At 39.0% G+C, this 26,189-nt stretch overlaps 2 protein-coding genes across 20 annotated transcripts in view; one reads left to right on the top strand and one right to left on the bottom strand.

Moving 5' to 3' along the window:
- The window catches only part of ZSWIM8 (zinc finger SWIM-type containing 8), a 746,829-nt gene that overhangs the window by 262,431 nt on the left and 458,209 nt on the right, over positions 1-26,189 (top strand). The gene's annotated exons all lie outside the window — the stretch shown is intronic.
- CAMK2G (calcium/calmodulin dependent protein kinase II gamma) overlaps positions 1-26,189 on the bottom strand; it is a 170,464-nt gene that overhangs the window by 96,785 nt on the left and 47,490 nt on the right. For 18 of the 19 annotated variants that reach the window (XM_063307660.1, XM_063307653.1, XM_063307657.1 and 15 more), the window contains exon 3: positions 7,065-7,124. The exons of the other annotated variant lie outside the window; for it this stretch is intronic. In XM_063307660.1, coding sequence (XP_063163730.1) covers positions 7,065-7,124 — 60 coding nt within the window. The remainder of the gene's footprint in view (positions 1-7,064; positions 7,125-26,189) is intronic. 19 annotated transcript variants of the gene reach the window in all.

The raw sequence follows: 26,189 nt of genomic DNA on the forward strand, positions 1-26,189 counted from the left end.
AAACAGAAACAGAAGATTTGAAGGGCACTAAGAAAGCTAAACACCAATGCAATACTTTCAAGGTGCAGTTATCAGCAAGGAACAGAAATAATCACAAAGTGCCCCCCCGCCAAACTCAGTCTCAGTGTAGGAACTACTCAAGATAAAAGAGGAAAAATAAGAAGGGAAAAGAAGGACCGACATTTCAGTACTCAACACTAGCCCCACAGCTGAGTTAAAGCAAGCAAAAGAAATAAAAATACTGGATTCGTCAGACTCCAAAAGCAGTGCCATTATCAATGTGCTAATGTTATCCAACTGAGGTCTCCCTCACTGCAGCATGACAGAATCTACTTCCTTAAAAACATATCTGACAGATGCTCAGTATCAAACGTTCTATAAGTTCTAAAAAAAGAAAGCAACAAACTTATCCCAAGCAACTTGTTTTGGTCTCCCTAAACCCGTGTTTCTCAACCTCCGCGACCTTAAGCTGTGTGGATGTCAACTCCCAGAATTTCCCAGCCAGCATGGCTGGCTGGAGAATTCTGGAAATTGAAGTCCACACAGCTTAAAGTTGCCGAGGTTGAGAACCACTGCCCTATACATTCATCCTGCAGTGCAATCAGTTGCTTAGGAAAAGTTTTGTAGAGCAGGCCTTGATGATCACCAAGAAGGGAAGGGAAAGGGGAGAACTATTTACCCTACACATGCCTGGAACCATGACAACCCAGCCTTCTCTTCAGTAGCTGTGGGACCCTTCCAGGGCACAGCTATTCAAAGCAGAAACTGGGAAAGCATCAAATGGTGTTTGTTATAAAGAGTGATTAAGTAGATGGTCTTGTGCCTTCTGTGCAATTGCTGGTTCACATGGGAAAAACTGAGTGCCTCATGCAGAAGGCATGATGCAAAGAGGCCAGCTTAGCAGGGAACCTGCACAAGCTGCGTGATGGAGCAGCTGAAGACAGGTAACTGAAGAATTATTAGAATTATATTTGTCAACAAATTGTATTTGTTAAAATAGTCCATTCCTGGCTTCATTTTAAATGCAACTTAGAAAATACTCTCTGCAAACTTTCAAGGTTAGGAAATGTATTTTGCTTCTTGAATTTCTCTTCTAATATACATCCTGAACAACAGTTATGATTTTGCTCAAGAGCCCACTTGTTCACTAAGGCAGGCATTTGATACAAGAACTTTAGGTCACAAAGCCAGTTGCTTCTGATCTACCCCAAATGATGCTCTTCAATCAACTATACCAATTTTGAGAAGTGACAAAGTTCAATGGTAAAACCACATGCTTTACTTATAAATAGGTCCTAGATTTAGTCACTGGTACCTTTAGTCCTTAGTACGACAGCAGCAAAAACCCCTGGAGAACCTCTTCCAGTATAAAACAGCTGTTTATACTATTCAGCCTACAGCTATAAGCCTATAGCACAGGTAAAAGGCAGACTTGTATGAGGAAGATGGTATGCTAGATAGGAGGATATTGCCTTTTCACCCAAACTCAAAATTGGATGACAGTGATTTTGATATCTTGGACACCATGGCTACCTTTCTGTGGGTTCACAATATTTTACCACCCCCCAAAGCCATGTCATGTACAAGTGCTAAAACGACAAAAATGGAGTAAACTATAAACTAACAGTTATCAACATTCTAAACCACAAAAACTACTGATTGCTAACAATATGCCCCTTTTGCACAATTACGGTAACAAATCAATCTATAAATCACCATAAGGCACTGAATATTCTCAGCTTCACTTTTAATATATACTAATAAAATTAAGTTAAAATTCAATATTCAATAAAAATTATCCCCATAGTTAATATTTCTGCTCAACTTTTCCTGATGATGTTCAGCTAAGCTAAATGTTCCATACCGTCTTAAATCAATGGTTGATTCAGTATTCTGCTGAAATTAGCTATGACTTGACAGGTGGCTGTCAGAAGAAAAGTTGTTTTTTATTCAGTAGATCTAAATTAAGCCTTTAAATACTAACAACAGAGTTAATATGGGGAATGGGGTTTTCTCTTTTTGAATATTCCTACTGCATACACGAAAGACTTCGGTCCAAAACTTTTTAATGGATGAGCATTGCCACTACATATGAAAGTATGTATTGATCTGGCTACAATTCCAAGTCCATAATTAAAAAAGGGATAAAGTTCATAATTTGACAAGAGGTAATGTGAGGAGGTGGAGTGTAACAAGCAAACTCCATTACTAAAAACTACTTGTATATTTAGGAATCTCCATAGATTAAGAGCTATATAAAATTGATCCATCAGTGTAACCTAAGCTGAAATTCTTCCTTTGTGACCAAAATCAGCAGAATTGAGAGTGATATTGCCACTCTAGTTTCTTGGAGAGGAGAAAGAAATGGAAGAACAAGAAGAGCAATAGCAAAGGAATGGTGTTTCATGTGTGACAGACAATATCACAGACAGGTAAATAGGCAACGTTTAGCTGGCATAAAGATTGCAAGGAATACAACTCTTCACAAATGGAGTAACACTGTAGAGGGACAAAGGTTTTCGGATGGTATCAAGTTATTTATTTGATTATATCCTGCCTTTATTTTGTACAACTCAAGGTGTGGTACTTAATGCTCCCTCCTCTATTTTCCCCACAATAGGAGCAACCCTGTGAGATGGGGTAGGCTGAAAGAGAGTGATTTGAAAATCTCCTTAGATCTAGAGCTCTGCAAAACAGTATCCAAGTTGGATGACTCTCCCTTCAGACTGGGCAGTGCCTCTACTTCCAGATGGCCAGCCACTGATCCAAGTGGGAAGAATTTGGGGAAAACACTGTGGAAGAAAATTTGGAGGTCAGTTTAACTTAGGCAAAGTTAAGCCTGAAAAAAAGGCAAAAGATGCTTAAGTCAACCCTTAATAAGACAAAGCTAACTTTACATATATGCTTTTCAGCCCAAGAAGAAATTAAAACGGCAAACACAAAGTAACCACTATTCTGCATCCCAACTTATTTCCCTACTTGCTTCAATATGTGGAGTCCTTGATCCATGCTACCTTATTCATCTAAGAGTATGTTGTAGAGAGGTGAGGAGGGAAAAACAGAAGAGTGGAACAAGTTTAGAATGGTCTTCTGTGCAAAGATTACTCATCAAAATCTCTGCTTCTGTTTCATGACTGATGCATTTTATTGAAGTGCCTTTTTTGTTAGCAAACGCTAAAATGCAATGAGTTATGCTTCTAATTAATTTTGCCATATACACTAGTGTAATTTGCACCAAAGAGTTTGATTGTGGTTATTTTTAGCAAATTATATTTGTTTTTAATTATAGGTTGGATCTATACTGACTATAGTCATGCTGCACTCCCACTGAAGTCAATGAGACAAGTTAGTCATGACCTATCTACATTTGATAATGTTGGGCTTTCATTCTATGTTGCTTTAAATGGGTCCAGCAAATTAAATAATTTCCAGCAATTCTCCCTATCAAAACCAGATACTTCTTTGCCCTTCTAATACTCCGGGCAAGCCAAGCCAAATCATTATTTACTAAGGGCAGAAGACAGACTGAAGCACAGTAACGTATGTTGTACTTAGACACACAGCCCAGCCCGCTCAAGGCTTCTCCGCTCATCCCTATTGTTGCACGCCTCCAGGGCATCTTCAACTCACCAGCTGCACCAGAAGTCAGAAAAATACTTATTAAAACACTAAGCAGACCTCATGTGCACAGCACCTCTTTGGAAGAGGTTCTGGAACCCCAAGAAACAGGAGGTTCTCAAACAACTGCACAAGGCCCCGTTCCTTAAGAGAAACATTTCTGGCCTTCTCTTCAGAATGTGAAGAGAGACTCCTCTGGTCCAGACAAGCCTCCGTCTAGTTGCTGGGGACAGGCAAAATCAGCTGTCTAACATAAAAGGGTTCATATGAGAAACCACAGACAAGGGCCCTTATGCATAATTACCTACTTGTCACTGAAAGCACTCTTGAGTAGTTTCTGCAAGCAGTTTTCCAATCAGCTGCACCTGAACTTATGGTGAGTCTCTGAGAGCTCTAAAACGGTTGCTTCCACAATGCTGGCCAGGTTGCTGGAGTTCCACTTTTGAATTCTGAATAATTTCTGGTATTTTGGGGGGGGTGGGTGGGAGGCATATAACTAACCACTGCCTTTCTCTACACTTGCTTTCCACAGCTGGCTCTTGTTGGTAAGAGAACACAGTGCAAAGAATTTGAACATTGAGAAAATAAGAGATGACATTCTGAAGAGGAGTAAAGACCCAGAAGCAGAACAGACCTGTGGCTTTTAGTGACTGCCCTGTTTTTCTGTTCAAACTATAAATTAGGGACAGGTATAACCCAAATTGTTGTCTCAGAAATGTGATCTTATTAATTGGTCCTATAAAGCAAACCCAAATTAAGGTTTATTTCCTTTTGCGATCTTCTCCTCCTCACTGAACTACAATGAGAATGATGTGAGAGTGAATAGGAGAATAACAGGATTCCATAGGTTTTCTGAAATAAATAACAGTTCTCCTGCTGTTTGCCAAAGTTAATGATTTCACTAGAACAAACTCTATTTTTCCTCTTTCTTGGTTAAAACAGGAACAGTCACCATGAGTTGACTACATTTTTTCATTAGTCCTTTGTCATGAATGGGTTTTTATCAGGTTCCCTGTGCCTCTGAGAGAGAGAAATAAATCTGTCCCACAGGATGAGAAACATGGAAATGGAGAACTTGGGGGAGATGTAGCCCAGCAGGAGGCAAAGGAATTCAATAAATACATGTTACCAGTTCTTCTGATTCAGAAGCTGGTGGTCCAAGAATTAGGAAGCTTGTAACTTAGGCGCTTGCTTAAAAGCGTTTTGATTTGAATGCAAATCAAAGGGACAAGAACTGGAAAATGGAAACAAAGAACAATCTAAGAGTTCTGGGGAAGCAGGCAAGCAACAAGTCCTTGTTTAAAAAAAAATTGCACTAAATATCCATAATTCTGAGCACAGAGATTGGCTCCTAAAGTGAGCCCGTTATAGCAAAAAACTTTAGATTGGACAGACGTAACAAACCTGACAAATACAGGCTGTCCAGCTTGCAAAGCTGTACGTGTGAGCAGCAATGTATTTGCAAGAAAGGAATTACAAATAATAGGGAACTCTTTCATAGCCTTCCATATTCTTGTGCAACTGCACGTTTTATTTTGAAAGGAGCACAAGGTGATTCACAAAATAATGCAGTTAAAACTGGAGTAGGCAATTTGTAGCCCTTAGCCTACTTACAAAATTCTTCGGTAAGAGATAAGTTATGATTTCTAGTAAGCCTTTTCCTGTAGTCTGCTATCTGTTGAAGTGAGGAGAAAAATGGGCCTTGATGTTAAAGGAGACAATGGTTTATACTACCACTGCTTGCTTCAGCTCCATACACCATATAGCTACCAACTCCTGAGCATAACAGAACATGGCTGCTGTCTACTGGGACAGCACAAAGCATTCCTGCTCAGAATGTGCTGACACCAACACTGGCCTTCCTGAGCTGAGAACAGCTTATTCCGGCATCAGAACGTTCCATCTTAGATTTTTTTCGACAGCCTCTGCCTTCTGATAGAGACATGCAAGCTGGGAAACTTTCCTCAACCCTACTGGCGGGTCAAGCAGTGCTAAACACATTTGTACATTACATTTCCCAGTACTCTGGCAACTGCCTGACCTGTGTGCCAGGGACCAGAAAAGGACAGGGAGGCAAAATAACTCATAGAATCACAGGGTTGGAAGGGGCCTTCAGGGTCTTCTAGTCCAATCTCCTACTCAGAGCAGGAATCTTCATACTATCCCAGGCAACTTGCTTGCTCTATTCTGATGTAGCTGAAATAGCAAGACACATAACCAGGTGAGAACACAAAAAGAAAGACTTCAGAGATTCTTGGTATATTGTGTTCAAATGTACCTGTTTAGTTGCAGTCTAAAGGGTAAGTAGCAGTGTCCTTTTATAAACAGAACAATCTTAAGTTTATGGTGATTCTGCCCACTTCCAAGCATATGGAAAATTCTTTTGGGCATTTCAAGACTTATTTCTGAATTGGATCCCAAAGTGCCCTGTGTAACATCTTTTAAATGTTATTTCAACAGAAATCATCAGAAGGAAACTAATACTAAATTAGGTGGGAGAGGAGGCAAATATACCAAATACTGATACTGATCATGGAAACTGCAAGCAGAATTCAAGATAAAAGGGAAAGCCAGTGAGCAAAGAATTGAAATACCATCCTGGAATAATGGCAGCCTTTAAACACCTAGGGTTTCGAAATTCCAAATGCAGAATAGATGCAAGCACTTGGGTCTATCAACAGCTATCAACCACAATAACTTAGTCAAATCACCACTCAGAGAGCTATGTTCCTTTAAACAGCAGTTACTGAAATACAAAGAATCACACAACCACCTTATTTCTCTGGTGGGCTTCCATAAGAAATGGCTCATTGTTCTAAAAGAAGAGAAGAATGAACTAGAGGGACTTTTAGTTTGATCCAGTAAGGCAGTTTTCCTACATCTAATATATCTTTCATTCCAGTGGAGGAACAAGAAAATGCAAGAGAAGTCAGGTACAAGCCAAAGGGACTGTGCAACTAGGTACACAGATTGCCAAAACAAGCAGCTCTGAGAAGTGATCCAACACTGAAACAGCCCCATTCTGAAGTGGTTTGACCTCAAAACTTGAAATGGGCCCATTTTAAGGCTGGGCCCGTTCCAGAAGATTTGTAATGGCCTGTTCTGAGATTGGAAAGGCCCCTTTCATGGTTAGGACAGAACGTTTTGCACATCCTTACTATACATCTGATCTAGCAACAACTCTTTTCTGCTTCACAGAAGGGGCTGAAGTGAGATCCAGGGAGGAACAATGGTTCAGTTCATTTTCTCTGGTGAAATATCTGTCTAAGCAGAGGACAGATGGAAACACTCCATACCCAGAGGCAGGTTTTCTAAGAAGTTCCTTCAGCACAAAGTACACACTCTGTCTATCCAAAATGGTTGCTACAGTTCTGGCTCACCATTCTCATGAGAGAAGACTTTAGCAAGCTTCATTTCCCTTGAAGGCCTGTTGCAATGGCACTTACCAATATTTGGGTGTTTTAATAATCGGCAGATTCGAGCTTCCCGCTCTAGTTTCTGATGATCTGAAAAAAAAAGAGGAAAATGTATTAGTGACTTTTGCTTTCTGTTTGTGTTCAGAGTTAAAACAGAAACCAGACACTGATGGGCCAACAACAAAAAGCAGCAGATGCATGAGAGCAGCTTTCTCCTAGAACCTGCAAACATCCCTTAAAAAGACAATCTTTCTATAGTAAATACTCTATAGGCAAAATATTGCAAAAAGCAAATGATTTATATGATTTTTTAGATTTAAATATATTCCAATTTTAGAATCTTTTTCTGTCTTTAGACAATATTTTCTGCTTGCTGGCCAGCTCAACCTCTTTTAATTCTAGAAGAGAGCTTTAAATCTATGTGGAAAAGAACCAGGGAAGAAAAACTCTACTTCTAAGGTTTCTCCCCTGGATTTGTTAATTTGCTGGGATTTGAAAGTGGTAAGAAAAAAAATCAAACAACTTAGCTGGGACTTAGATTTGTAAAGGGATGGGAGTCATCTGTAAGTAGGGTTAGTTAATAATTGCCTTGCTTCCACCATCTACCTTTCCCATGGCCGAGTGCTAAAATTCCCCAGAGTTCATCCATCTCAGTTTAATGTCCTTCCTGTAGCAGACCAATGAGCAGATATTAGAAGATGCCACTGGCAGCAAAATTGCTCTTGTGAGATCAACAGACCACGTTCTTCTATGCTGGCCGTTTTTTTCCAGTACAGTTATTATGCCTTTACAGCACAATGTAAAGCTCCAACTTTTGGTAAGGATTTGAACCCCTTTCTATTATTTGCTTTAGGTTTAGTATATATGATGGTTATTTTGTTCTATGTATCTAATTACTAGTCTGTGTGCTGTGCTTTCAACTACAAAAAGAAATGCTCTATTTACAAAAAATAGTCCAACTCAGTTATGGAAACGGCTATTGCCTTCTGCGGCAGTTACTCCTATTCTTTAAAAATTGCTATTATATAATAAGAAAAATCATTCTTGATTCAAATTTAGCCTTATGCCAACTCACTGTTTTCAGCTTTATGCAGAATCCACAATATCCAGATGAAAATAAATAACAACCTATCATGACAACCACTGCATAAAGCATTTGTGGTTTTTAAACTGTGGCAACTGAGATGCAGGGAAGCCTGAGATTTAGTGAATTTTAATGGTTAATCAAGGACTGGAATCTAGATGCACTTTGTTCAAGAGGATGCACATAGAAAATGTTAGGGCCAATCCCAAATACTGGCTTTTAGTAAGAGGGCTGAAACAGACTTTGGCAAAATTTGGCCAGTCTGAGAAAACAAAACAGGGCTAAAATCAGGAGGAGTCTAGTAGCACCTTTTCCACTTTCATGAGCTCTAGCTCACTTCATCAGCTGCATAAAGTGGCTGGACAGATATAGTATTAAAATGGGGGTGAGGAAGGGAAAGACAGATTGCTTATGCAGATCCAGGTTACACGTGGGACAGAGTACAAGCAACTTTATCAATTAGTAAGTATACTGTAGTGTGTTAAAACCCACTGTGTTTGTTAAGACCTTCTGAGATTGCCTGAAAACTTTTTATGTCCAAGAGTTCAGCAATTTCTTGCTTGATGGTACAGTTAAAATTACATTTTTCCAAAACAGTTACTTTGAGGTCAACCATAGAACGGCCTGGGAGGTTGAAATGCTCTGATAGTACTTGGCCCTGTTTTCAGTCATGATGTCAAATCTGTGCCCATTAATTCTTTTGTGCCAGGTTTGTTCCATTTATCCTACACAGAATCCAGAGAGGCACTGCTGGCAGATGATGGCACATACCACATTAGAAAAGGAGCACGTGAAAGTGCCTCTAATCTTGTGTGTGTACTTGTTGGGGCCTGTGATGGTGCTGTGGGTATAGATGGAGGGGCAAAGTAGGCATCTGAGTTTTCTGAAGACTGTTTAAGTATCAGGAGTGGGTACTTACAACAGATGTTAAAAAGGCATCATTTCTCTCTTTTGTGATTAGACTGCACTACACTAAGGACTTCCAGGAATGCACCTCTACTGGGCAGCACCTAATTTTCCAATCCTTGCTTTATCATGCTGCAGTAGAGTGTGATGAGACAAAAGACGACAGGAGAAAGATTTAAAAGGTGAATATTTTATTGAGTAAGCCTTTCTCAGGGTTATGTCTGAGAAAATAGGAAGAGATGAGCAACATAACTCACGCCCTTCAACAAAATGGGAATCCCTTTGTTCTCAAAGTGAAAGCATACAGTACTCACTTTCAAAAAACATTCCACAGGGAAAAGCTTGCACCTCTTCGCCAGTGAGATATACAAATACTTAACAGGATAATCCCAATGTCTCCCAAAGCTATAATCTATTTCTCACTGAGAAGATAAACCTGCATTTGGACTACATTACTTCAGAAGACCAGGCAGCAGATGATGTGAAAAATCTCAGCCTCTTGCCCTGCCCTGCATCTGATAGAAAGCTGATTTTGCTGTGCCCAATCAACATTAGTCTGAACTGTTTTAAGGCGGCATTTAATTCCAGGCACTTTTTATTATCTGTAGCCATTTCAATCCAGTTTCAGGCCTGGTTTTTGTTACCAGCAACTATGGTTTCCTTCTAGACCCATTCTGAGTTAGGGGTACTGCAGAGATCCAAAAGGTGTTGCTTATAGACTTCTGGTTAGCTTTCTTAACATGTTCCAATCCCTAAATTCGGAATATTATTAGGGGAAATATTCAGAATTTTGGAGTGAAATGCTAGGAGTATGATACAAAAGATGCAAAAGAGAGAAATGGGTAAGAAACGTTAGGAAAAAGAAAAGTCTAATGTTGACATTCATGTCATCCTTCCACAACTGGCCTATAGTCTACAATATACTTAGATCAGGTCCTAATTGCTGCTCAGAGTTCCACTGGTTAGATGGGCAGCCACAGAAATCTGTTGAATAAATAAAACCCCCCTCTGCGAAACCACCATCTAAATTAAAGCTTGCTTTATGAGAGAGATTAACATGTAAAATATATAGTTAAAAGAGACATTGAAGTGATGCTTACAGTTTTCCTCAAGCTAAACTCATTAATCACTTGAAACATAACACTGGGTTTAATAAAAATAATAGCAGATCACAACACATAATACAACTAGTGGACAAATTACTTTTTTTGTTCCCTTTGTCTCAAGGTTTCTAGGACATACAAACCAGAACTCAGTTCCTCGTGAAAGTTATTACTATCCTTTATATCATTCATGCTACTCAAATGTGGATTTCAACTGGCTTGGTAAGTTTTTTCCTCCCATTTCCTGCAAGCATTACCTAACAATAATAATGCTTAATATTATAAATGTTTTACTGTTTGTACATGTAGTAATAGTACTAGGTTTCCAGCAAGAATGCAATGGTCAGTTATTTATTGACTAGCCTAAACTGAGCTTTTGGATCTATTTGGGAATGTCCTAGAGGACAGGTAAGTGTGATTTATAATGAACATATACTAGGGTGCACGTATCAGCAAAAATCCTCTGTCAGGGTCACAAGAGCTGACTATTGTGGATTATAGCTGCTGAACATGCATCTTCCTACTTTATCTTTCTAAGCACATAAAAAAAAACTACACCTCATTATTACAGCTTCAGAAGGCCTAGTACCATCTTCTGCTTTTCAGAGACATGCTAGTCTAATATGTTAGGTTAGATTGCTCATGTCCCTTCCATGTATGTAGAAACTATATTTAGTTGAGGCATACCCCACTCGGAAGGTTTGTGAAGTATATTTTAACTCAAACTTCGTAGGGCTTTCAGAGTTTTATCCTGTTCACAGTGAGCTTTTTCAAGTGTATATTTTTTTAATTTGCCCAGAGTCAGTTGGGAGTGGTTTACACATCTGTGGAATTAAAAGAAACAAACACTGCTTCTATGATTTGCATACCCTAGCCTCTTCCAATCCAAAATGGACAAAGCAACAGAAACAACAGATTGTGTACAATGGAAGTTTAATAATCATTTTAAAAGGTGGGGTAGGTGGATTTGAGCCAAGAAAGGAGGAGATGAGTCCACCGGAGGCAATTCAAAGGATCGGATTTGCTGTTGATAGGCAGGGAGCCTGCTGCATCCCTACCTCCAAAGTTGCTATCCAGGACCCAGAGCTGTGGATGCATCTCATGTCCCTTCACCATCTGCTGCTCTTCCTAGTTTGAGCCTCATTTAAAATACAGAATGTTATTTTTAAAGTCCTGCGTAGCTTGGAATCAAAATACTCCAAAGAAATGTTGACCTTCTGATATTCCCAGATTGCCAGCAAAAGTTACCCTCCAGGCTTTCTCATGCCATTTCAGGAAGATTCACCTACCCTCTTTGATGTGTGCATGCTTTTGTGCATGTTAGAAGATTTTATTTTATCTGCTCAAATTGATGTTCTATTTGTTCTTGGTTGAAAATACTCATATTAAGGACAATATAGAAAAAGTTTTAAAAATCTAATAATATGCTAGTTTCCTTGTGAATGCTTACATTCATGGGGTGGTACCTAATTTGGCCAGAAAATGGCATTTTAAAAACCTGTAGGCGTATTAGTTTATTGGCAACTTTTTTTCCCCAGGAGAAACATGCCTTTTATTTCTTTCCCAATCCTGCATTTTAGGTACATCTCAGTGTAACTTCCTTCAAAAACTCTAGTAAGCTGAGGTATCAGCAGGTAAAAGGCTAATGGAATCAGCTATGAACCTCATGTACTACATTTTTATACCAATATAGCTGGTTTACACAATGCCATTTCTAAAGTTGCTATGACTCAGGTGGAAATCCATCTTGTTTCTGTAAAAATGGATTGTAGATGGATTGCAGTCCTGCTGAACTTCTGATGGACTAATTCACTACAGTTAGTGTCATTTTGGGCAAGCATTATCCTGATCGAGACAGCTCAGCTGTAATTCCTCAGGGGCATCTGATCTGGCAGTTAAGAAGCTGAATCTGAGGAATAAAATGCCTGAAAAACTAAGGCAAATTGGGATCCACTGAATCTGATCAGAAGAGCCTTCACAACATACAAGGCAAAGCAAAAATCTCTGGCACAGATTACAAAATGTCTACTTTATGCCAATTTTCTGGTTTTGAACCATCTTATACTGTCTTCTTAAATGGAAAGATTTTTAAAATTATTATAACTGAATGGCATATTACATGGGTCTAATAATAATTACATCAAGATATTTCTCTGAAGAAGGCATGCGTAACCTTGCAAACATTCAGTCTGTAGACATTTTGTTGGTTCACCTTTTATAGTAATCATCTCCCGCATGCCATTTTTTAAAAAATTCCATGCTCAAGCACTGAACCTAGAACAGGCAGCTGGATATATATTTTTACTGTTTGCATAATTTACTTTCAGTGCAGAAATCTGTTTCCTTGAGGCAAAGCCCAAACTGATTTTGATGGGGCAAAGCAGGATTGGGGTGGGGGGAAGGATTGCTGGCTGTCTTTAAATGCCAAAACATCATGCATTGCAATAAGAAAGTAGTGTCAGGTCGCCATGGGCTAGGGAAAAAAAACACTGAGGCTATAGCTCAGAAGAAGTTGGCAAGGAGGGGAGACCGAGAAAATACCAAGTAGGGCCTTCTTGGTCACTGAGGATCAGACAGAAAAGGGATTTGTAAAGATACCGATCAAGTTGCTTTCTAAGCAACAGCAAAAATAAATAAAATAAAATATAAAATAATATAAAATATAATAAGGAAAACAAGACCTTAAAGCCTCTGTGTGGGGTTAACTTTGGTCACAATGCATTGACAATGGGAAGCAGAATATTAACATTAAGTATGTTTTGTGTATTTGTTTTTTAACCACAAGAGACTGTTCCTTCTTCAAAATAATTTACAGCACCACTATTAAAGCTGCAGATTTATGGACTGCACAAGCAACTGCATCTTTGAAAGCCCTTTGCTTCCACTCCGACCAGAATTCCTTTACCTTTGCCAGAATGCTGCTCAGAAGAAACATTCTCCAGGAGAAAAACTATTTTACATACTATTACAACATAAGTGTTTTATCTTTGCAATAATAATGTGGAGACCCAATAGATTCTTCCTAACTATCAAAGCGAGCACTGGGGTGAAGAAGGGGAGGCAACAGGGCTGCCTCATAAAGCACCATTTCATAAATACGTAAGTTCCCCAAGGTGAAATTCAGCCTTCAGCTCTTAAGCCCTAATCTTATTTGCTCCTAGGAGTGCCAAAGAAAAATAAAGAAAACCTCAAATTATTAAGGACAGATACAGAGGCAGCTCTTGCTCAGCCTTGTCTGGGCTCGGAAGCTAAAACTCAGCAGGTCTGGGTCTCTTCAGTACTAACAAGGAATCTCAGGGTGGCAGGCTAGACTGGGAAGTCAGAACACAACCTGGAAGAAGGTGTTGGTCAACCACTTCCAGGTTCCTGCCAAGAACACTGCCCAAACAAGTCCTCAGGAGTCAAGCTCAGTTCAAGGCCAACTTAACTTTATTTCATAAGACTAGTGGCCAGGTTGCAAAGCACTGCAAGCCCTAGGCCGCTGTAACACAAGAAATTTTTTAAAAAAAAGTTAACTGGGTTGGTATTGCATTCAGTTCTGGGCACTGCACTTTAATAAGGATTCAGACAAACATGAACAGGTCTAGGAAAGAACAACAAAGATAATCAGGAGAGTGGAAATTAAGTTCTATGAAGAGCAACAGTTGTTCTTAGAGTTGGTCCCAGTCAGTTGCAGGGTCCCCTTGTTTCTGAACTGAGCTCACCTAGTACTCACGGTGAAACTATCAATGCATTACGAGATGAAGGCTTTTGTTTCTCAGCTGGCTTTTGCAGATACTGATACTGATTAGGGCTGAGAGGGAGTGACTGACTCAAGGCCATCCAGCTGGCATCTATGCCCAAGTCTCTCCGTTCTCAGTCCAGCACCTTAACCCTACACCATGACACAAGGAGAAGTAATGTTTGCTTTAGGTTAAGAGCCAGCAAACCTCAATACATTCTGCCCCGACCCAATTAAATTAAAATTGGGGTGGGCAAGATGTTTTGAATTTGAGGAGTTTTGAGCGTGAAACGCTCCAATGCAAGTGCAAAACGGGTCTTGTGATTTAAACTGTTTCAAGTTTGACACACTTCCATTACTGTTACTGTATTTCCTTGAGGTGGGTGTTTTGCCCTTGAAACAGGCTGTTTCATATTTGACCCATTTCTAATTTGAAATAGTTCACACATCCCTAATTTATAAAAGGGTCCAAATCTTGTAAGGTTTCAGGTATCTCTCCCACAAGATCTTCAACAAGATTACTAAAATCTCACATGATTCCAGCAGGTGCTTGGGCTATCATATGAGATAGCGCTATGGTCCCTTGGGTCAGAAAGGGTTGCTGACCTCTGCCTTAAACAATGGACAGCTTCATGAACTATAAAAAGCTAAGCCAGAAAATCAAAGGTGGCCTATGGGCCACTCTGCATTCATTTACAGCAACACTTTTCACAAATGATTTAGTTTCTTTATGTTAAAATCAGCTCTAAGAGCACATGCTGAAATCTGAGCTAAGCTACAGGTTATTGAAGAAAAGAACATTTTCTGAGTTTTTGTATAATACGCATTTCCCCCCCAAATGATACTCAGGAGGGCAAAAGGTTTAAAAAGGGACTATCATGAAGGAATCGGGTTTGAGGAAGAAGCAGGCACGGATACTGTTGTTGTTGTTTATTCGTTTAGTCGCTTCCGACTATTCGTCACTTCATGGACCAGCCTACGCCAGAGCTTCCTGTCAGTCGTCAACACCCCCAGCTCCCCCAGGGACGAGTCCGTCACCTCTAGAATATCATCACCGATACTGTTACTATTCAGAAAAACACTTCAGGGTCACTATTTATTCAGAACACTAATAGCACAGTTCCATATTTTCAGAGTAACACTTGAATTTTAAGAATGAGCTTGATCAAGCTACACTGGATCAACAGAAGGCAGGTTAGACTGTTTTCCAAACTAAGAATCCAGTCTCAAAGGAAGTTTGGAGGTCCTTGACAGCCCTGCTAAAACCCATGCTAAAAAAATGTCCAACACTTAATGAAGAAATTCCCACAATTCCTGCTAATAACCTTCCCATGACAGATATAAAGAAGTCACCTACCCTCCTTTAGGGTAGAATTCACCTATCAGGCTTCAGAAAATTGAGGAATTTCACAAAACAAGTGATGAGCAAGGTTACAATTATACTAAGGAGAAGACTTGCACACTGGGGGCTCAAGATCCAAGTCTTCCAACTATGAAAATCCAGTTCCTTGTAGCCTATGGGCAATCAGTTTCTATGGGCAATAATATAAGAAAGCAAACAGCTGATTAGCTACAATAGAAATGGAACAGATAGGCGCTTTCACATGCTTACACATGCTGTCCAGCCATGAGGCCAAGATGGACAGCTGACCAGCTCATAGCCTAGGACAGATATGACATAATCAGTGAAGTGCCAAAGGAGATGTAAATCAAGAGCAATTGCTCTTGCAAATGTTACTCCCATCTGAGGCATCAGAGGTAGAAGATGTAGGGCGGTCGTGATACTACATACACGGCTTATGACAAGGAACTATGACCCCTCTGTTCCCAGAAATCTGCCTCATCTAAATGTGCACATACACACAGAGAGTTGGCCTCAAACCAAGGAGGAAAACACTCCGGTCACAAGGTAATGGAACTATTTCTGGACAGGGGGAAAGAATTCCATGCTCTTCCGTCTCCAGAGCAACAAAACAGGCAGACAAGCACAAAGCAAAAAATGAAGCTCACTCCAGTTGCATGGGTCTTCTATCAGGACTCTACAGCATTAGCCACTAGTAACAATAAAAGGTCAGGTAAAAATGGGTTTGGGATCCCCCATCATTGACTCACTTGGAATGCAGATAGATTATCAGCTGAAATGTTTATTCCAAAAATTCCTGTGACCATCAGATTACCTTATACTTAAAGACTCTGAAACATATTCAAGCCATGTGCTTCCAAGTTTCCCCCTATGCAAGCCACTGAAATGCCCAAGCATGTACAACATAACCCATGACACAGATACTCTATTTTGAAAATGGCCCAGGAAGTGATACCAACATAAAAAGGTAAGAACATAAAGCAGTAGCTTGTAAAGAAAGGCAAAGTAACTGTTAACATAATGTGAACATTGTGGAGAAACCAAATTCCGAAAGGCAGGAAACAATAATGTCCAGAACATTTTGGGGAGATGATTTTAAAAACAAATTTTGCAAGCATAGATATTTTAATTAGATTTTAAGTAGCTGCTTGACCAAGCCTCAAAACTATGTCCAAAACAAGATTGACTGCCTGTTAATTGATGTTGCAGAAGGCTCTTTAAAAAAAACAAAACTCAGCTACGTTTAACAGCCCATTTCATTGTTGACTCCAATGTGTAAAAAAGTGTTTTTGTCTTATAGAAACAGAAAAACAAATTCCTAGCAGAGCACCCACCACCATCTATATCAGCCAAGCACAATTTATGAAGTTTGCTTGCTTTATTACACAGAGTTAAGATGAACTAAGATGAACCACAAAATTCAGGTGTGCTCTTCTAAAATGGAAACAGAAACTTTCATACCCCCAAAACTCACTGAGGCTAAATCTGATAATGCTGAATCAAAGATCAGTATTAAGAAATGGAAACAACAACTCCTCTGAACATTTTTTTGTTTTTCCCCAAGTTTTTACATCTCTATTTCCAAATGCATTTTATTCAACAAAGTTGTGGGATAGCACATTTCAAGAATTCTCTTCAAGCTCAAAGAGGACTCTGAACACTAAATTAAATCTGTATAAATTAGAACTTTCATTGGAAATATAGATTTCCAAGGGTTTGCCAAGGTGATAGGAATCCATAGCTTTCATTCTGTCCACAAAAATCACACTGGCTATTCTTAGCACATAAAAAAAAAGGGGGGGGGGGAGGCGAGGGGAAGAACCTTTGGGGAAAATATGTTCTAACTGACATACAAAGCAATAGATATCTGCAAACTCTAGCAAACCTCAGAACTGTCAGCTGGGAATGTTTATGTAATATAAAGAGATATGATGAAAAAAGTCAGTGTGCCTAATCAGCTATCTTACGGAGCACAAGAGAAAATCACAAATACAGCTAGAGAAAAGGACACTTTTCACTAAGGATTAATCTTGCAAAACCAAAAAGTCACACTAAAAAAGTTGACCTGGAAAAAGGCCAAGCTCAAAATCCTGAAAGAATGGAAGATACTTTTGTGGTCAAGTTCACTAATGGAAACTTAGCTCTGTACCCACCAATCCCAACACTGTAACAGACACATAGAGAAAGCCCATCTGGTTTTTCTTTGATGGTCTTCAGAATGATCACCGAACAGGTTCATCACTGCTTTCCAACCAAGTTTTTCTCAACATGAATTGGTATACAAGAAAGATTTAAAGAGATCACCAATATCTTCTTTCTGTCTCATTTCTCAGTTTACCCTGTTAGTTAAGCATATACTGTACTGTAAGTAACTATCATCAAAGGAATGCATCTGATATGCACTCCAATTTATACAGTGATTAAATTTGCTTATGTTTTCATAAGAAAACGAATTATTATTTAAAAAATTAATGTTCAAAATTCTGATTTTAGCATGGAGACAGAACTGACCTCTGGGGAATTCCAAAGACCACTGGCCAGAAAATCAAACACCACCACCTCCCAAGACCAGCTTTTCAGGGAGGACTAAAGGCACTGTAAAAACTGTGCCTCCAAATCCCAGTTATCCAAGAACACAGGCTGGTTCCAGAGAGAAATCCAGCAGAACGAACAGGGATTTTCTCTGTCCAAATCCTGATGGTCTCTAACCAATGTGATTAAGGATGTCTTGGTCCCCAAACAAAGCCTAAAGTCAGAATGAAACAGATCTACACAACTCATTTCATTTAAAAAAAAAAAAACTGGAGCTGAGAAACTACTACATACTGGAAAACCTTGTTTCAAAATGAAACACAGATTTCTTAAAATGTTTATCACAGATTTTTTCCACACATACAGAAAGTACCCCTCCTGCATTGACTTACTTCTTATTCCCAGCAACCATTCAGCCAGTGCATCTCTGGGTGTACTTAATAGGCAAAATGGAAAGGGTCAAATACTCATCTGTTCTTCAAGAATCCTATTCACATCCTCAGTCTGCTCAGACTGAACTGGATTCAATTTACCTGGACAAAAGGATACCAAGAATGCATCTGTTGGTGCTCCTCTAATTGAAGCATCTAGCAGGAATGGATATGAGTGATTTTGACCCCAAATGCCTTAGAAATTGGTCACAGCAAATCACTAATCAGTCCAGTTGCCCACCCTGTGAGCCATGATTACAAGATCTCTTGTTACTTAGAACAGGTCTGTTAGCTGGCATGGAGCAGGTGCCAAAAATTTTAATTTCTTGCTGCCACTGTCACCGCAGAAGCTGTAATCGATGCTTCAGCCTGGGCTCAATCACAGCAGCTGCATTTTTGCCAAAGCCACTCTAGTCCTTTCATTGCTGTTCTTCCAGGTATTTGATGATAAACATCCATTGCTATCAACGCATCAGACCATCAAGGAGCTAATTTTGCTCTACCACCAGGCAGAGGCCATTTAGTTAATTTCTTCAGCTGCTGCCTCTTCTAACTATTTCATAGGCTTAGGTTTATGGATAATAATGTTCTAATGGTTCTTTGAGACATCTTACATGGTTTTAAATTGATTTGTTAATGCTCTACAAGTCTCCGAGTAGTTGAAATGTGGAATGGAAATATTTGAAATGCAAAAGTGAATGAAAACGTAAAATGGATTTGTCTGTTAAGGGTCTGAGAAAGTGTCTAGCAAATTTTTGATCCAAATGGTATGAGAGGTGTCTATGAAAAAATTTGACAAGTACAGTGCATCTTCAGACTACATGTTTGTTCTTCAGTTCATTGTGAAAGATATGAATGTGAAAAAGAAAGTTTACTGCACATTTGTTAATTTAGAGCAAGCTGATTTATGAAATGTTCTGTGCAAATATGAATATTAGTTGCCAAATGCCAACGGGACCAATCCACGAAAATTGAATGCTTAGTGAAAGAGTCAACATTGAGCAGGGAGTAACATAAGGAGGTGCAATGTTCTTTTTGCTTTTTTAATTTATATGGATAAATGTATCTTTGATTATGTTAGTTGTTAGTCACCATGCTGTTGACTGAGAAGCCAAATGATTGTATCATACAAGCTAGCTGACACTTTCTGCCATTCTGTACATTTTTTCTGTACTTACGTTGGACAGAAAAATGTGGTGAGTGATTGCAGTTTATACATAAATGGCAAAATAGAACAAATAAACAAATTTGTGTACCTTGGTAGAATGTTTACTAAGGATCAGAAAACAGATGGATAACTCTTAAGACATGCAAAACGTTGGTAGAAAGGTAAGGGATAGTACTGTACGTGATCTGTTGCAAGGAATGAATATTTGCTGAAAGAAGTGAAATTGGCCGTGTATAAAAGCTTGCTACTGCTGACTTTGTTTCACAAGAGTGAGAGTTGAGTATGTCAGGAGAAGCATAAAGAAAAGTTGAATGCAATGGGAATGGGGTACTTTGAAAGTGTGTGTAATACAAGAAGTGTTAAGGTTAAGAACACATGGATGATGATTGAATATAGACTGAATATAAAGTAAGCATCCAGTAGGAACTAAGTATGTTGGCATAGTTTGTCATACAGAGGGAATGAAATAGCAAAATAACAAAACAAGTGAAGGATGAGTGAACAAGTTGAGAAGAAGGAGAAGACAGAGAAAGTTGAGGAAGGATGAGAGTGATAAAATCCGCAAAGGAGAAAAAGGCAAGAAGTTTAAAGAAAAGGCAATGCATGAAATAATACATGGTGTTTGGAAGGACAGAAAGTGGAGAGGGGACTTCCAGTGGGAAGATGGCAGACTGAGCAGCTTTGCCTGCAAGCTCTGCAGGCAGAACTGGCATCATGGCAGTTTTTTCCAGGCACAGGCTGGTTTCTCCTGTAGTCCAGAACATTTTTCCAGAGCAAGGAAAACGCTTGGAATTGACCCATTCGTCCTCCAGATGGCAAATGTAGCCAGGAGATTGTGGACAGCGTGCATGATCAACCGATAATACTTCGCCGGGAGGCTGGGACTTCATCATTTCCGAGCTGCGCTGCAGCCCTTAAAGGGAAAGTAAGTCCAGCCCCTCAGTTCTTCAACAACAATTCTTTTTTTAGTTTTTGCATCCTAAGAGAGGCTTTCTACAGAAAGAAGTGGAATCTCTTGGTGCTTATCACTATTTTTGGATTCAATTTTTAAATTTTTAAGTTTTAGCTTGTTTTCCCATCTAAAGATTAAGGAGGATTGAAAATAAAGAATTGCCTTCCTGTTACTATTTTTATATCAAATTTGAAGAATTGATATTTCCCTACGCGTGGGAGTTGTTGTTTTGAATCTTCAGCTTTCTGTTCACTTTCTTTGGAATCTGCTTGCTAACGAACTCTCTCTTGTGCCAATTACATTTGGAACTTTTCTACTAACCCAGTAACTCCTATCTGCATGAGTCAAGTATTTAGGGGGTGCCATAATCTACTGCTTGAAACATGGAGTATTTCAAGAAGGCTTTTTCAGAGTTCTGTTATGAGCCTGAGCAGACCTTCAAAGAGATTCTTCTGGAGTGTCGTCAAGCCATTTTGCAGACTATTTGGGACTTTGGGGAAGAAATTATTTCTAAGCTGTGTCATCTGGCTGAAGATGTTATGGAGGAAGATGAAGATTTTGATAAGGATGGAACTGATAGCAAGACTGAAGCAATGCCAGACGAAGATTATATTTTGGAGGTGAAGGGGTTAAGGAAACAGTCTGAGCTGCAGTTCACAAGGAAAGCTGTTTGTTTGTTTGTTTTGAAGGATTGTTATGACTTTCTGGAGAACTGTTATGGAAGAGAAGAGAATCTGCTTTGTGGGAGTTGTTTTTTTTGCTGAGAGTTTTTTTAAGGGGGGCCGTTGGGCCATTTAATGTTTGTAAGAAAGACTCCTTGGGTGTAATAGGGAGATATGTAAATGCTCTGGTATACTTTGAGGTGGGGTAAAATTAAGAATATGTAATTGGATTGATAATGAGGCTATTATGATTTTATTTCTCTTTAACGATTTAGATTAAAATTTATTCAATTTTTCTTAAGGTTTGTTTGATTTGTAAGACTTATAAGGTATTCATAAGGTATAATAATAATTGCTTGGTTTTTAGGTTTGATGGGATTAAGATTGCTGTAGTATTACTAATCATAAAAGTAGACTTTATATGTTTTACAATTTGATTTTTCTTATAGTGGACAGAAATATATAGAATAGTGGTAGGAAGGAAATAATTAAATGGATGCTGTTTTATGGGGGAGGGAAGTTGATTTAGAAATTTATATAAATATATATATTCTTTATGTAAGAGGAAGGAGCAATTGCTTTGGTGATTTGTGTATGTGTTAATGGAAGGATTTATAGAAAAAATGTGATCTTGGTTTGATACAGAGTAAGGGATTGTGTATGGAAATTGCTGTATATTCTTCCTGTTGAAAGTTAGAAGTCATCTTTCTATGTAATCTTCAAAAATTCTTTTTCTTGTGTCTCTCATTTTTTTAGGTTTTTTTAAGGTTTTTTTTTTTGCTTGTTCTGTAGTTTTTATCGTTGCTTTAAACTCAATAAAAATCTTTGAAAAAAAGTTATGGAGAGATGTATGAATGGTTTTGTGGTAAACTAGATTTAGGTATCTTTAATTTTTGGCTTATTATTTCTTATTCCTTTTCTGCATTTTGCACATCACTGCTTACCTTGAAAGATACTAGCAGGAGAAGTATGTATGTATGCCTGTATGTAGGGAAGTAACCCTTAAAATATCAGCCAGACCTGTAAACACTCCCTGCAGAATTGCCTATAGCAAGTTGCTCCTACAAAGCCTGCCTTTCATTGCTAAGCTCTGACATGCTATAAGCAACTACCAGAGCAATCTGCAGCAAGGGAACTAAGTATTTTCCCCAATTACATTTTGCTATCTAGAATGACCAGGACATGGAAGTTGTTGATTTTTAAAGCCAGTAAAACAGTCAGTCTTGTGCACTGAATATTCAGAATCAGGGCTACAGTAGATACTGAAAAAGCCAGTTGGCTCCTTTGCTGCCCAGGTCAAACCTTGCATGTTTTGTTCTTCTTTGCTGCAAATAAGAGCAAGATGAAACAGCCAGATGGCAGCTAGGAACAAACTGGTCCATTAGCAGCATGGGACAGAATGGATATTTTCCTGTCAGATAATTTGAGTTCTTCAGCCCTGATGCAGCTTAATCTCTACAGCATCTGTTTCAGGAGCGTAGGACACACATCGCTGTTCTCCGTGATCACAGCTCTTTAACGTTTGTTGCTAAAGGGAGAACTGTACCTACTCACATTATTATGATAAAAAAGAGCCAGTTTGGTGTAGTGGTTAGGCAATGGGCTAGAAACCAGGAGACCGGGAGTTCTAGTCCCCCCTTAGGCACGAAGCCAGCTGAGTGACCTTGGGCCAGTCACTCTCTCTCTCAGCCCTAGGAAGGAGGCAATGGCAAACCACTTCTGAAAACCTTGCCAAGAAAACTGCAGGGACTTATGCAGGAATTGGACATGACTGAACGGATTTTTTTTTAATTATTAAAAAGGGATGGGGGAACTCCAAGTGAAACTCATGTAGCATCTCAGGATTTAACAAGGCGGACCAGATATTCTTGGGAAAGAAAAATATCTTGGGAGAAAGGATGCACGACTGAGAGTCTTCTATGCCACACAGAATTCAGTGAGTGAGGCATACTTTCAGCAAAGGGGTAACTTGTGGTCAGATACTCAGACAATGCAGTACAAAATAGTGTTTACAAATTCTGTCTTCATGTACATAGGGCAAGTATTTGAAACTTGATTTCTATACTACAAGATAGTTTTGTGCCTCATTCTGCCCAGAGTCCAGGTTTGTTTGTCTTTAAAAAAAACCACTAAGATCTATCACTTATTTATTTATTTTCTATGCCGCCTTTATTATTTTTAGAAATAACTCAAGGCAGTGAACATACCTAATATTCCTTCCTCCTCCTATTTTCCCCACAACAACAACCCTGTGAGGTGGGTTGGGCTGAGAGAGAGTGACTGGCCCAAGGTCACCTAGCCAGCTTTCATGCCTTAGGCGGAACTAGAACTCTCAGTCTCCCAGTTTCTAGCCCGGTGCCATAATCACTAGACCAAATTGGCTCTCCAATTTAATTTCTCTCAAATTTAATAGTGATCTAAGCAAATATCTCATATAAAAGATCTTGGCTAAATATTCCTCTAACTTGGTTGCATGTTATAAAAAAGAGATTTCTATTGAAAGGCAAGCAATAGGGCTACAATAAACTAAAAAAAAAAAGCAAGTGAACAGGCAAAGGAGAACTACCAGCAAGAGGATAGAAGAAGCCAGAGAAGCACTGAAGCTCAAAAGAATTTCAGTCCTTTTACAAGCAGCTTTTAGAGATACTCTCTCCTTGAATAAGAGAGCTGGGAGTGAGAGAAGATATTTGATCGACATGCTGAGAGCTGACCCAACAGAATCTGCATATTAGTTCTTCCTGTACCACACAGTTTTCACTTAGAGGAAGCTCAAATATCTGCATCTAAACCAGTGGAGTCTTCCTTCATGGAATGTACCTGAATGCACAAGTATTTTGCAAGCCCCAGAGAAACCATTAAAGTTGCAACAGGTAATGAATCTCTGAAAATACTCACTTCCTCCACTGTACTATTGATACCTCCCTGGGATCAACCAGGGCCTTCTTTGCTCAGTAAAATTTCCAAGTCAAGTTTGCTCATCAGCCTGAGCAACCTGTGAAGCTGAGTTATAGGAATAAGGTCACAAAATGGTACGTTTGATTTAATGTCCAACATCTAAGAAAAGCCTTTTCAATTTTAGGCATTTTTAAGAAGAATATACCTACCTGGTTAAAAAAAAAAAAAAAGGCACAACTGAAAGTATGTGTGTAAATGAATACAGGTGGTCCCCACTTAGTGACCACTCATTCAGTGAATGTTCAAACTTACAATGGTGCTGAACGAGTGGTACTTACCACTGGTCCTCCTACTTATGACCACATCCCCACAGTCACATGATCGCAATCCGGGCCCTTGGCAACTGGCTTGCGATTACGATGTTGCAGTGTCCTGAGGTCATGTGATCTCCATTTGCGACCTCCTTTGCTGGCTTCCTACAAGCAAAGTCAACGGGGAAGCCAGCAGGAGGCCGCAAATGGCAACCATGTGATGTTGTGCTTAACCACAGCATGGTATTGCTTAATGACGGCAACTGGAAGTGCTGGAAGTGCTGTCAGTAAGCAGTGAGGTCATGTGACATCACACTTTATGACCGTGTCGCTTAGTGACAGAAATTCTGATCCCAATTACCATTGTTAAGTGAGGAGTACCTGTAGATATATCAAATTGGGATTTTAATAATAAATCTGGGGTCTTAAGAGTGCAAAAAGTGAAAAAACATCTACCTGCATTGCATAGTGTAATGATAAACACATAAAGTGAAATAATTTAAATAGATTCAAACCAGAAATGATAAAATTATTTTCAAGGCCAAATCTATGATCTAAAAAACATACAGAAAGGGTGTGTTCCACTGGGTTCAAGGGCCCTACTTCTAAGAAAAGCTGAAGAAGATCAGAGGGAGAACGGTATGAGGAAGCACTCATTCATATGAATATTTAAAAAAAAAAAAAGAATTATAAGAAAGAATTAAACAGATAGTCAAAACTAAAAATACCATATATGGGCCTGCAAAGAAGGGATGAAGAACTGTCAGAATTCTTAGAGGGAAAAAATTAGGGTAATGCGTCTCAGCATGTGGTTATACCTAACTGATTTGAACATCTTTGGGCTGAGAAACCAAGCAGGACCAATCCTGGTTAATACTTGGACGGAGGACCACTTGGGAATCCTCTAGCTGCTGGCTAGGCTGGAATGACAAAAAACCATCCCAGAAGAAAGAAATGGGAAACCTCCCCCATATTGCTGCTAAGGAAATTGCAAGTGACAGTTTTAAACTTTTATGGCAAAAAGTATAACGTGTTAAAATAAATCTAAACTCTGATCAGCCCATATCCTTGAAAGTTTATTTCAAGGATAAGAATAGAGGATAGAGTTTTAGAAGGTAGGAATTTAAATAACTAGGATTTGTTCATATTAGAAGAGCACTGCAAATAAGCCTCCAGATATGCCTCTTTTGTGGGTTTCTGTTTTTTTAACTAGCTTACTGGGGAATGGTCAGAGGATGGAGTGATTTCCATTTCAATATTGGGGCCTGCTTGCTTTATAGAGAAAGGACAAATATTCCTTCTTGCACCAACTTGTTCACTCTCCTAGCATACTACGATTTTACACTTTAACGAGCCTGCTTCAATCTCTGGAATAATTGTCATTCTTTGGAATAACAACGCCCTGCCTCTGGAATGAATCTGCTGTTGGAAAAGCTGTCCACCCATTGGGCAACAGTGTGTGTTTTCTGTCCATAATAATTGTGAGCTACAGTAAGGGGCAAGAGTCATTTTTATCGTGATAACTGTCTGGACAGAACTTTCTGGGGAAACCAACTGCTCAAATATGCCTTCCTCTAAAAGTGTTTTGCCTCAGCCCAAAATATAGTCAAGATAAAACTGTCAGCTTTGAGATGGAGAAAACTGTCCTCATCAATTCATACAGCCCCACTTATCCAAATACAAATTCTATTCTTTAAAATTAAGAAAAGTTTTTTGGTAAGAGGGTTTTGCAATGCTATTACGCACTGATTTTATTTTATTTTTTTAAGTTCAATGTCACCACTAGTTGATCCTGGATATATATTCAGGCGAAAAGGCATTTTCTTCTTATGCATATGTAATAGTGGTCATAGATAAAAAGTCAAATGAAAGCGGGAAATGATGTAGAACAGGAAAGAAACAGGTGGCAGACTGTAATCTGCATCACATGCTATCATTCTGAATTAGATAATGTGATCTTTTTTCCCATATGTGGAAGGTGCATAAAGGCTTGGAAAGTATATATTTCTTGATATTATTCAGGATGT

This window comes from Candoia aspera, chromosome 6 (assembly GCF_035149785.1).
Source record: "Candoia aspera isolate rCanAsp1 chromosome 6, rCanAsp1.hap2, whole genome shotgun sequence".
NCBI classification, from domain to species: Eukaryota; Metazoa; Chordata; class Lepidosauria; order Squamata; family Boidae; genus Candoia; species Candoia aspera.